This window comes from Protomyctophum parallelum, assembly GCF_964188405.1.
Source record: "Protomyctophum parallelum genome assembly, chromosome: 3".
In the NCBI taxonomy this organism is placed as follows: Eukaryota; Metazoa; Chordata; class Actinopteri; order Myctophiformes; family Myctophidae; genus Protomyctophum; species Protomyctophum parallelum.
This window is the reverse complement of record NC_139698.1, coordinates 27,527,162-27,540,634: the sequence shown is the minus strand read 5'-3', so window position 1 is coordinate 27,540,634 and position 13,473 is coordinate 27,527,162. Positions and strand designations below refer to the sequence as shown.

General features: G+C 42.8%; 1 protein-coding gene across 1 annotated transcript in view; it reads right to left on the bottom strand.

The window, feature by feature from the left end:
* Nucleotides 1-2,892: 2,892 nt before the first annotated feature.
* Nucleotides 2,893-13,473, bottom strand: part of LOC310856475 (kinesin-like protein KIFC3) — a 31,960-nt gene continuing 21,379 nt past the window's right edge. Inside the window, exons 11-20 of the mRNA XM_083761941.1 lie at nt 12,814-12,961; nt 12,157-12,287; nt 11,196-11,307; nt 10,219-10,400; nt 6,779-6,883; nt 5,632-5,762; nt 5,310-5,430; nt 4,880-5,009; nt 4,198-4,427; nt 2,893-3,919 (exon numbers count right to left, since the gene is read on the bottom strand). Coding sequence (XP_083618067.1) covers nt 3,794-3,919; nt 4,198-4,427; nt 4,880-5,009; nt 5,310-5,430; nt 5,632-5,762; nt 6,779-6,883; nt 10,219-10,400; nt 11,196-11,307; nt 12,157-12,287; nt 12,814-12,961 — 1,416 coding nt within the window. The 3' untranslated portion in view covers nt 2,893-3,793. The remainder of the gene's footprint in view (nt 3,920-4,197; nt 4,428-4,879; nt 5,010-5,309; nt 5,431-5,631; nt 5,763-6,778; nt 6,884-10,218; nt 10,401-11,195; nt 11,308-12,156; nt 12,288-12,813; nt 12,962-13,473) is intronic.

Genomic DNA, 13,473 nt, shown 5'->3' with positions numbered 1-13,473 from the left:
CTCATGCACTCTCAATAACCTACAGGGTGTTTTATGCTGTAACTTGGAGGTATGTATGGCTCAAACGTGCTTAATATCTCTCCCTGGCTAGCAACAGGTGAGAGATGCACAAAAGATTTATCTTCAATTACTAATAACACAAAATACTCATGTACAGAAATTATATATCCTTCAGTAACAAAATAAATATCAGATTGTTTCAACATGTAACACACAATGACTAGTTGACACCTTGTGGCTAAACTAACCATCCGCTGTTATACATTCTCACTCACCGCTGATCAATGAATGATCTGGCTTAGCCCTCCAAGCAGAACCCAATGGTACTGAAGTTTCTGACATTTTGTTCGACCCAGTCCATGGGGTCCTGTTGCACTACTACCATGCCACATGGGACGCACCCATTTTAAAACATAAACAACATGTTTCGCGGCTCCCCGCGCTCTATGACGATATTATTCAGTGTGAGGCTTTCTGAATATGTGAAGTATAAGTATCCATACATGCCGCTGCGAATATCTCCTGTGGCGCGGAAGCCGTTAAGTATTTTTAATCTATGTTTGCCCGATTTGGAAGCTTGGATTAATCTCTTCCTTCCTTGTTTATTGACACCTCATTGTACCGCCTATCTGGCTAGCTAGTGGCGCTATAGCTATGACAGAGCAGATCAGAGGCAGGGACGTAGCCGCACAAGCCAACCGCACACCGGGAGGCGGTACAATAAACGGTAAACAAACAAGAAGAAATAAAGCGACCAAATCGGTCAAACAAAGATTAAAAATACTTAGCGGCTTCCGCGCCACAGGAGATATTCGCAGCTGGATGTATAGCTACTTAAAGTTCCCGAATTCAGAATAACTCAAGTAAAATAATGCCGTCACTTGGCGCAGATCCTATTTTAGAGAGAATTTCTACATCCGTGTCCAGGGATTTCCATACGAAAATACAGTAGTGAGCAGGGACCCAACATAAAACTCATCAAAATTTCAGAAAAGCTTTATGTAGGGTCCCGAAAGGGGCTAGATCTGGCTCAGACTGCAATCACCTGGCTGGTCGGTGATTGGCAACATTCGGTCAAAACTGCTCTACAAAAGTTAAAATGACACAATATAGGCCTACAGATCAAAAGCTGTCCAACAACATTTAGAATGTGGAATGTTGGTTTGGAAGATTATTCTGTAATCTTAACAAACGGATTGCAAAGGATTCTCTCTCTGTGTTTGTGTACTACAGCATAGGAAGAACCACCATGTGTTTCATTGAACAACAGGAAACTGACAGGAAGTAGCATCACTGGTAGGCTGGACATAAACTCTTACTGGCCAACTACTGTAGGGTGGCAGTCACAGAGCCAGATAATTTTACCCTTTTGCTGAAATATGCTAGACACCCTGGTTTGTATGTTTTTAAATCAACTGAAAATGAACTTATTTATTCATCCATCCCATTAATTATTTTAAATACAGGCTGCTGATTTCAAGCCTGGGTTACACCTTGCTGTATAATTTCACATGTCAGACTGTCCTGTGGAAATCAAGTTAGGGTATATCTGTGACATTTGTTTAAAATGGCTCTTCTGATAGTATTTGGAGTGTTCAGTAAAAGGAGTCCCCATGTCTGTGTTGCTCATCAAGAGAAAGAGGAGGCAAAACTCATACATAACATTTATTCAGAAAGGTTTGCTAGTCGCTACATTATTGAATCAAGTGCTAGCTTTGATCTAATAAGCTGACTGGGTTAATACGTTGATTAGAGAAACAACATTATGGAACAAATCATCTTTTTTTTTTAAATGATATTCATTGGCGAAAGCTACTGATAGCTCTAAGATAAACACGCTACTCTTTCACTATAAAGTGCATCCCCGGTCCTTATAGACTAGTAGTGTCCAGTCATATGCCATGGAGGCCTGAGTGTACATGTTTTCATTCTATCCAAACACTCCACCAGGTCCACTGGAGTCCAACACGGTTCTAGGCCCCCTCCTGTCTGTCAGTTTTCCACTAAATATCTTAACCGAAAACAGCCGATCTACAAGATCACAATGTGTAGATATTATTTAAGGATTCTAGGGTACTTCATATGGTTAACACCACTTTCAATGAATGGGTGAAACACTGCATGCACTTGACCTCCATGATACATAACTGGATACACTGACACAGACTAACATGGCCCTACATTAAAGGGCAATATTTCACAGTTTATTATACTGTCATTTAGATAAGAACCATACTCGGTTTCACACAGGGTTACCACTTCCTCTCAATAACGTTCCTGTTCTCTTAGTGAGTGATGAAGGCCCATCATAGAGAAAGAGAAAAACGTCACAAAACTACACAGCGCTGTGCGATTATTTTGTTTACATGTACTGTAAGCATAATGATGAAGAGCCTGACCTCTTGCTACTTGACAATCAAATGCCCTACACAAAATATTCCATATTGGATTTGAAGCACACAAATCACACACAGTTATAGCAAATATGATTTGATTAATACTGCGAAAGCACAAAACGTAAAGGTGGTTGCACACTGGACTGTTGATTCTGTGGCCCTGGGCTGAACCAACCTGAACATGAAGCAATTATCAGCAATTTGTGAGAAATGGCTTAAGACAGTAGTTTTAAACTGGATTGGCTTAGAACAAAAAGTTTACCTTCTCCATGAAATCATAACCCTACAGTGTTGACTAATCTGGTAATCTGGAACAGCTAAACCATGTGTTTATTCCTTGCTCTAGGAAATAAATATGAAGGACGGGCGATTGGCGATTTGAGACATTGAAGTCATTCCTGTGTGAACCTGGTGTCCGACAATGTGCTCATGCTAGTGGCTTGTCTAGTGACTAGAACACTAGATCATGGCAGTGATGCCACAAAAGCGAGGGTGAGGTCATTTTAGTTGAAATTGCGGACAAATTGTCCCATGTTACCAGATTTGACCTGTCTAGTTTGTTCTTTAGTCTGTGGTGATGTATGAATATGTCGTATGTCCCATGACACACTTTTGGCTCATGATGCATGGTTTGAGAAACACTGCCTTAAGAGATGTGATAACTCCTGGCTTTTGTCCATTTGATAGGAAATAGGAAAACAGCACTCGTGACTCTAGGAAGTATCAAACATGTTTGCTGTGGGTGTGGCTGAGGTCATCTTGGCTCTCAAGTGTGAAAGGACAAATGTCAGTGCATGCAGATCAGCCAATGATAAAGAGTTATTAGCGGGAAGGAGCATGAAAGTCCCATTCTGTGATCCTCTTAAATACCTAATCCCAAATGTGTCCATTTGGAAATGAAAATCTTGATGTTGTGGAGACCTCCATGGTTGTAGCCCTTGAGCAACAGTTTATCTGATTCCGCTGATAGCTTTACGAGGTTCCCTCTTAGCTGCAGGAGCACGCATAAGACCGCAGAAAGCTACTAACAGCTGTGTGCATATCATAAAGACCGCTGTCAACAAAATACAATCCAGCTTGTGTTTTCGTCAAAAAGCTACTGTATATTATGAAGTATTTTAGGGCATCTATTGTATCCACGGCAATCTTTGTTATGGCCACAGCACTCAAGGTGTAGGCCAGCGCCGGTTATGCCTGAATTAAAATACTTGCACACGCTGGTGTTGAATGTAGTAAAAAGCAGATATACAAGCTCACAACGTGTCACATTTGTGACACATTGTGAGCTTGTAGTTCTGCTATTTACTGATCAGGACAGTGGCACGCAACTACAAGTATAAATGAGGCTTTAGAGGAGTAACACTGGTTGGTTGTGTGTGTGTGAGTCCTGGGTGGTTTTAGTCACATTGACCTCCGCCGGCTTCGATCTTCCTGGCTGCAGGACCCAGCTCCACCTTGCACACTCTCTGGGCAAACTTCAATGAGCATAAGGTTTCTCCCACGTTACTCTCCAAGGCAGATACCTGGGATACAAAAGACCACATAGAAATGAGGGCCAAAAGATGGAATTAACACACGCCTTAACCACATGAAGCCTATAGCATCCCTATCCTGGGAACATTCAGCGGAAGAATAATGAGATTAATGAGATTTTATCCATTCCACATCTCCTCTTATGCATCTTAGAACAACTTAATTTACATAACAAATCTTATCTCGTCCATATTTGATCTGTGCGTGCACAGTTGCGCACACACACACACACACACACACACACACACACACAGTGTCACACACCCACCTGCACTACCATGGCCGTCTTGTTGCCTCTGCCCAGAGAGTCTTGCAGCAGGTAGGTGAGCCGGGAGTTCCTGAAGGGGACGTGTGTCTGCCGGCCCCTCAGGGCCTGGATGACGTCTCCCAGGGCCAGCAGGGAGCGGTTGATGTTCTGAGCCTCCTTCAGCCGCTCTCCCTCAGCGCCGGACTTCCAGACCCGCTCGGAGCCGGCCAGGTCCACCAGGTTCAACTTACCTAAAATATGAAAGAATGTAATAAAAACAACAAGAAATTACTCAAGTCGGGGCGGGAACCCGTTTTGGTATTAGCATTATGCTATGCTTTAGCTATTGAAAAATGGGTTCTGAATGGGTTCAATATTAGGCGGTGGAAAAAGGAACTGAAGCGGTTCAACCCCGGTGGAAAAGGGGCCTGTCTGAGTACTTAGTGCAGCAGTCACTCGTTCACTGTCAGAGTACTTGGAGGATAGTCTATGACGGCAGTCAAATATGACGACGTAACTTAGGAGGAGAGTTCAGACAAAGGGACAATACACACACGCGTATAGACAAAATGGTGGAGTCGAAGCCGAGACACACACAAACACACACTTCTGTATTTATATACCGTTAGTTAGAAAAGTCTTGAAAACCATTGCAAATGTATCTTTCGGATAACCAAGTGGCCATGCCCAGAGTGAGACTGACCAGTGGTTTTGGCTCCGCTGGCCAGGTCCGTGCCCAGTACACTGATGCAGAGCAGAGCGTGGGAACGGGAGCTGTGCTGGTTCATCTGAGTACCGAAGGTGATGCGGTTCCTGCGCGCTGTTTTTAAGAGCTTGGCAAACACAAAAACACAAGAATGAGTCTTCACTGTTCTTTTACAATAAACAATAACTGAAAACATCAGACTTTTCTATGCCTGCAAAAATGACTGTCTTATCCTGATCACCAGTTGCCCTTGAGCAAGGAAATTTCCCCCAAATAACTCAAGCTGAGCTGCTCAGTGGCCACCAGCAAAAACTGGTTGTACTGGACAACTCCCATAAGTGAATTACAATAATAAACAGTGTTGAGTGACGAGTGTAAAGAAGGGTATTGCTGTGTTAAGAATTAGGCCTACAAACTTCTGCGTTACCTTCTTGATGTGCTGAAAGCTCTTGACCTCCACCACCCTGAGGCCTGGAACATGCAGCTGGCCGGTTCCATCTGGGTTGATCTTTATGTCCAGCTTCTCTCCATCTTTACTGAGCAGGTCTCTGGAAGCCAACAACCAAACATATAAAAGATGTACAACAAAATAATTACCGCTATCACTTTATTATTATCTCTTGGTCAATAAATCACTTTATTGGCCAATTGGGTTTGCATTTACACCTTCATAAGTTGTCATATGGCCTGGGTAAATTTAAATGTTATTTATGCTCTTTATCAGGTAAGACATAGATTGTATACCATACCTGAGCACCTCATTGTAGATCTCCACAGAGCTGACACTGACCGTGTATGACCACATGTCCTTCCTGTCCTCCATCTCATTGAACAGATATTTGAGGGCCCTCTGGTTGATGCCAGGGTTTTCCACACTGCCCTGGTAACCACAGAGGGAAGAGTTATCGATTTGACTTGCGGGCTGCGTTCCGTCGGAGTCACTCGGCACCAGTGACGTAGCGTGCCAAAAATAGCCGCTCTACACTTGTAGTAGCTTGCCTTGTAGTAGATCTTTTCTCTTCGGCCTTAGAAATGGGCCTTCAGAGAGGTGGGGTGACTGACTATACTGTACTGCTAGTGGGAGGTCTCTGCTGTCTGTGTCCTTGTGTAAGTTCTCTTGAGTTAAACGTCCAGACAGGGCCTCCTCTCAGCTCAACCATTATAAGTTTGTCTTTTACAAAATACAGGATGTGATGTGACTAGGTCAATTTTTTTCATTATTATTATTCAAAAGATTTTTTTTTAAAGTTACAACAAGGATATTTTGATGTCACTATATCACTGTTTATTTCATTGAAATGTTTGGCTGTCAAGGTTTCAGCCTCCACGAAGAAACCCTAAATACATATCATTGCACATAACCACACAAAGGGGTCTAATGAAGTATTGCCACCTCATAAACACATGCAAAAAAATCGAATAATTTTCATAAATAATACAAATTTAAAAAAGTTTTTGCACTGCGTTGTGAGATTGTAGATCTGCTATTTTCACTAGTTTGGATCCCAGGAAAACATCTAATTTCTCTTTTGAGTCTTGGGCTAAAACATTTTGGGAACCACAGGTGTAAATGAGACGGGGGGGATTAGGTATTCAATGAAGTTTCATTGAATTCCTATGTTGTTGTATTGGCTCAAACAGCGTTCCACAGCGCGTAATGTACTATGACTCTCTGTTATTCTATGTTGTTGTATTGGCTCAAACAGCGTTCCACAGCGCGTAATGTACTATGACTCTCTGTTATTCTATGTTGTTGTATTGGCTCAAACAGCGTTCCACAGCGCCTAATGTACTATGACTCTCTGTTATTCTGCAGCTGCTAAACAAACTTTTCATTGTCTTACTGTAGGATCATAAGGACATGTGCTTGCTGCTATAATATGTGAAGTAACGCACCTCCATGGTGTGGGTCTTTCCAGAGCCAGTTTGTCCATAAGCAAATATGCAGACATGGTAGCCGTCAATGCAGGAAGTCACCAAAGGTTCAATCTCCTGAAATACCTGAAATACCAGAAATAAACAATATTTTAAAATATTTTAGACATGTAGCTCACAGGGATGAGCAGCATTGGGACCGATACAAATCTAAGACGAGACAAAGGCAAATATTAACTATTATATAAATTATGGATTTATTCATTTGTATGGGTTGTATGCCTAACAAAATGCACATGGGGTGTAAACCTGCATGTACCAACATCTCTTGTATTATATATTTTGATTGTGAGCTTGTACTAATCATTTCCCACCAAGTTTCAAGAAAAAAGACAGCAACCCATTCTCAATTCTGACCTTTCATTTATATGGTGACCTATACCTTGTGGCCTGGCATGGCCAGACTAATGTGAGTAGATATTAGTCTGGAAACTCTGTGGAACGTGCATTGTCAAGGGGCGGATAAAATAATGCCTCTGGTGATAAACTCGCCCCATATTTGCATACCAGGCCTTGATTGGTCCCTCACTACTTCGGAGAGAGGGACTTCTGGAGTGAAATCCAATCACAACTGAGCGGTGCCAGACCAAATCTGGCAGATTCATCTGGTTACCAGGCTATGAACCTTTATTAGACCCAACAAAGGTCAAAAAGCTCATCTGTTCTCAAGTTATCTTGCTACATACAGCCATAAAATACATAATGCATACTGTAACCTAACGGACCCCGGAATGAAATGGATGAAAGGCTTTTATTTTGAAAGGCTATGTGGGCAAACAGGAAGCTTGCTCGCTCACCAGAGCCATAAGCTAAATTCCAATACCCAAAATCTCGGCCACTCACTCACTCCCACTCGGTCACTCGGGGTCATTCCAGCGTGACCCGGAAATGGTTAACGTTCCATTTGTTAAAGTGCTCCATCGAGGAGGAGAGTGGAGTCGAGTGGAGGAGCCGAGTGGGCTCTCCGAGACCGCATAGAGCGAGTGTACATCAGGTGCAGGCTCGGTGGGGTATTTTGTCTCCTCGCAGCGGATTTCCGCATCACGTGTACATGTTTTTTTTCCTTCTCCAGTGACATAAGTCCGCCTCCTCCACATGTGGCACAGAAAACACTAGCATCCATCCACTAGCTGCCGGCCGGCTGACTGGCTGAAGTCGCCGACCCAACGGCCAACACACACATGCACGCACTGTTCAACTGTTTGTTGAAGAGACACATTTTCGCTGAATGAATAGAGCTTCAGAATGATAAAGTAGCCTATCTAGCCTACTTATGTGAAAGTGAAAGGACCACAACAAGCCACTGGCTTTATTGCGTTGTGTGATATAAGCATAATAAAAGTAGGATATATAAATTAGGCCGGCTATATTGTGCGCACCTCAAAAGCTATAGTTAATTTATCTCTGTGCATGCCTGAATGCACAGACTGCTATGAATGACGGTGACAAAAATGAAAAATGTATTTATTTATATGTGGACTGAACTGAATATGTAAGTCAGAGAGACTATACCTAATTCCTGTTATAGTGTCCGTTATTTGCAAAGACCGCGGAGGAGGACTGACTGTCGGAGGAGTGGGGGGGGGGGTGATTTATACGTGTGCGCATCCTGGCGCTTATTCACTATTTCAGGAATAAATAGCCTTGCCTTGCACATGTTACCAATACATACACATTGGCCTCGGACCCTCGGTTACATGTACAAAATGATGAATTGTCTATTCTGTAGACTGTACGGCTCTGTTCGGAGTTCCAGTGATCCAGGCATCCAGCTGTGTGACACCACTTTTGCTTTGTCAATGAAACGTATGTTTTCCCATGCCAATAAAGCCCTTTGAATTGAATTGAATTGATACACGTCATTAGTGATCGCGGAATGTGCCGTCGCTTTGAAATGACAGCGTAGTACATTCCGATTCCAGAGGAAAATTCGACCACCACTCTGTCCTCGCATTGAATCCTCTCCTCCTCCTCTCCTCCTCGCTGGGGGCGGAGCCGAGGAGCGAGTGGAGGACGCGAGGAGAGTGAGCGAGTGTGAAAGTTGCGGTATTGGAATTTAGCTCTAGTGACTGATAAAGACAGCCCAGCATCAGTCAGAGAGAAAATGTTTGCTCCTCATGTGCTCCACCATGATCATTGAAAGCTAAGCCTAACCTCACCAACAGGATGAAATGGAACACCAAACAGATCAAGTGAGTGCAGACAAATGAAATAACAAATGAAATGGAAATAAAACTTCCAGATCTTAATTATTGATTTATTGGTTTTAGTGACTTTCCTGGAGAATGACATGGTCGAGTGACATCATGATATTGGGACACCTGGTAACAAGTTAGCACCTAACTGGAGAGGAAACAAGGTGAATGTCATGGTTATTGTTATGGTTATTGGTTTGTGTCATATTATTGTGGGATTTTGTTTAGTTAGTATTATGGTTTGATATGTACCTTTTATTGGTTTGTTTATATGGTATTATGGTTTGATATGTACCTTTTTTATTGGTTATTTGTAAATGTTTTTGTTTTTGTTTATATGAATGCCTCATAATATGAGGCATTCATATAAACAAATACATACACATCCAATAATATTATTATTGCGGTATTGGAATAATATTATTATTGGATGTGTCTGCCTGTGTTGATTATGTTTGTGTCTTGTTTTTAGTTTTCACGTTGATCTATTAAAGAAACTTCACATCATCAGTCGGCCTTCAACCTCTTTATCCAGCCTGGTTCGCTACACATACAAACAAACAAACAAACAAGACTGATTACAATACCCTGCCACCAATTGCTGCAGGCAGTCATTATGAACAATGAAAGTCAAGGGAGACGATAAACAATGGAGGTCATTACAAGAGTTGACAAATTAATAAGTAGAAGCTGCTGCTTTAAAGAAGGAGTGCCGTGATTTTTGTACTTTTTCAGTTTTGTATGTGTCTATGGAGTTAACATTACTCTAATAGACCCCCAAGTGTGGTTATAATATTCAAATGTCTTCCCTGTGTATTTTTGGCTTCTTCCTGAAAGCTGAAAGCCTTCGAGTCAAAAGGCCCAATCGAAATACACCACTTTAGTGACATCATAACCCTAACCCTACTCCCCCATTATCATACAACAACAGCTGTGGGGTATGGGGGTGAAAAGGTGAAAACCAGGTATACTTAATGATAAAACATAAAAACATAATTTTAACACATGTACACTTTTTTTGAAAATAAATCTTCCTCCTAGTATAATCATAGTACCTGATGATCCTGTTTTAGGGGGGGCAAAAATCACGGCACTATCTTTAAGGTCGACACACTCGATACAACTCATATCAGCACATAAGAACAGATTCCAGCTACTAACAAACAGAATGACATTTGTTATCTATGTATTTTATTTCTCCAGTACCTCTTCTTGGGTGGCCTGTGGGTGGAAGACCTTGTCCAGTTCAAACACACGTCCCTTCCCTTTATTCATGACGGTGAGAGCAGACTCGTTGTGGGGGTCCGTGGTCACGACCACCGACTGTCCTTCCTCATGCTGGTCCTCCTTGAGCACAGGCTTCACACGACACAGCACGCGGATGTTGCCTAAATGGTAAATGGCAAACAGTACATTTCTATAGTGCCTTTCTGCAAAGCACTTTATATTACACCTATTCGCACGCACGCACACGATATCATCGCGTGTGTGCGTAAAGATCGCTTTATATCAATATGAAACGGTTTACCTAAAAATCTACTTTTAGCTCAGGCCCGGTTGCTAGGCCCTCCCACACATTGCATACGCTGCTGTTTTAATGGCAATCTTTAGACACTGTTTTCTCTGAAACTACGGCCCTGTCCATGGTGATGATCAAAGTCGAAGTCAAAGTAATACGATTTGTCACAGACGTTACCGCAGTGAAATTTGTTCTCCGCATTTGACCCATCTCTTGGAGCGGTGAGCTGCAGCCGTGCCGCGCTCGGGAATCATTTTGATTAGTAGATTTGACCCCCCAATCCACGCCATTGATGCTGAGTGCCAAGCAGGGAGGCATTGGGTCTCATTTTTACAGTCTTTGGTATGACCCGGCCGGGGATCGAACCCCCGACCTCCCAGTTTCAGGGCGGACACTCTAACCACAAGGCCACTGTCTGGTCTAGAAAGATAGACATTGTGTGCTAAGTTGAAGTGCATAAGTAGTAATCTCCACATCCAGCGGCAGCCAAGCAATCATTAAGGGCCACACGGTGGCAGTGAAAGACATTTTTCTCACTGATAGTGAATGAATACAAGATCAGATCATTTGTCCAGTGTTGTTGAGAAGCACAGCTCTACAGGACAACATGTTGAGAAGCACAGCTCTACAGGACAACATGTCTTCATATCTTCTTCTTCCGTACCTTTGAGTTCTACCAGCTGCTCGTGGTACTTCCTGCGCAGCGCCACTTCCTTCCTGTACTTCTCCAGTAGATCTTTATTTGCCTCAGACATCTCACTGATGGCTGCCGAAATCTGCAGTCAACAAAACAAAGAAACTGATCTGTCATTGGCATTGTCCCTAACTTTATTAGCAATATAACTTTAATAATAGTCAATAATAATAGTATAACCATAGTCAATTCCAATAATACTATAATACTATATTCACAATACTACTTATGTAAAGTAAGCTTTTCAAAGTAAGCTTTGAAAACCAACGGTTCACCGTTAACGAGCCATGTGACCCATAGGTCAGGTATCCTTAGTGTGAGGCAGCTTGAGGAACATCCCCTGGACATGACGCTAGAATGCCCAAATCCAAACCTTATGTTGAGTGCCATGTAGGGAGGCATTGGGTACAATCTCAGAGCGAATACTCTAACCACAAGGCCATTAAGCAGGTCCTCCCTTGAGTGAATGCTTGTTAATATGAAATTGTACATTACAACAATATATAAGAAGCGATATATTGGAGTTAATGTTCCTGTTCTTGTGCAGCGGATATGTCTCTATTGCTGGCATTCAGTTCTTGTGAAAATTTAGAAAATGTTGAAATGTTTAACTTTTTCTTTTTTAAATCTTTTTCTGCCTACAATGACAGAAATAATGACAAAAATCACACCTGTGTGAACTGAGTGGTGCAACTCCCCTCTCCCCCTGCCCCCCCCCCCCCCCCTCTCTCTCTCTCTCTCTCATTAGCAGGCAACAGTGCAGCACTAACTCTCTCTCTCTCTGGCACAACAGCGCCACTTTTGCCCCTACTGGTACTCTAAACATAGTAACATAGTCACATAGTCACATAGTCCCATAGGGACATTGCTGTTCCTTGGAGTGGTTGCACCACTCAAAAATAGGTATGCTATACTGTGCGCAGCAGCGGACCTGTTTCTTGGCATCGGTGATGGCTGCTCCATAGAAGTCGGAGAAGTTTCGGACCTGGCTCCTCAGGCTGGCGTAGTCTGTCTTCATGGAGCGCAGGGTGGGCGGCAGTGCTGTCAGACGCTTCTGCAAGCCTGTCGTCCAACACACAAACACTTAGTTACAGTACGCCTCGTTTATGTTTTGTCGTGCAACAGTGTCGCGCACCCAACATAGATCTAGGAAGCAGCTAAAATTGACCCTTACGGTATAAGGGCTCAGTGGTCTATATTTTACACTCAAAGAGTTAAATTAAGACAGGATTTTACTGTTTACTGAAATAATATACCTACCAAACCTAGCCTGGATCCAGCCCAAAGACCCCGCCCACTCTCTTAGTGGACTGCATCTCTTGTAGCTTGTCGTCAGCAGTACTTGCGCGCTCGCTCTGCTTGCGCACAAGTAGGCCATTTATGGTGTGCATACAGTATAGCCCAGTGTGATAGTGATATCATAATATTAAAGTAAAATGATCTACAGTATTATGCAATAGGACAACAATTGTGCTGTTTGGCTGAAATGTAACTACAGTACAGAGGGCCTTTACTCACAAGAACTGGTCCCGCAGGTCCTGGAATGGTTCATTTGGCTGAAATGTCACTACAGAGGGCCTTTACTCACAGAAGAACTGCTCCTGCAGGTCCTGGAAGTGTTCGGCAGAGCAGCCGGCCGCCGCCTTCACAGCCTCCTCCTTCCTCTCCTCCAGGTGACTGATTTCCTTCAGCAGCTCCTCCCGCAGTTTACAGATCTCTCGTTCATACGCTGCAATCTGGGAAACAAAATCACTTTATTGATCACATGAGGAAATGTAACACTGTGAGTTGATAGTGTGCCGTAGAAGATTGGTTTTCACCAGGGAGGCCCATTGGAAAGCAGAGGAAATAATTCCAATTAAAATCATAAGATCATTGACAACCATATTTTGGGCATGGCATTATCCCTTTTTCAAAAGTAGCTATTTTGGGGGGTTCCTGAAAGCCAGCAAGGTCCAGCAGCCAAAATTCCCTGAAAATACCTGGACCGTAATTGTGCTGTCCATCGATTGGCTAACAACAGCCATCTGCTTCGTTGATTGGCCAGTGGTTTCAGTTAACTAAAATGTTTTTTTAATTCTAATTTTGTTTTTTTAGTTAGTTTTAGTTAACTATTATAACCTTGGTGTTGACGTCAGTTGGACTAACCATTGGTTGTCCTACGTTATGACATCATCACTCAGTCAGATGGAATAACCTCATTGGTTATCCTACGTTATGACATCACTCAACAACATCACAATGCCGT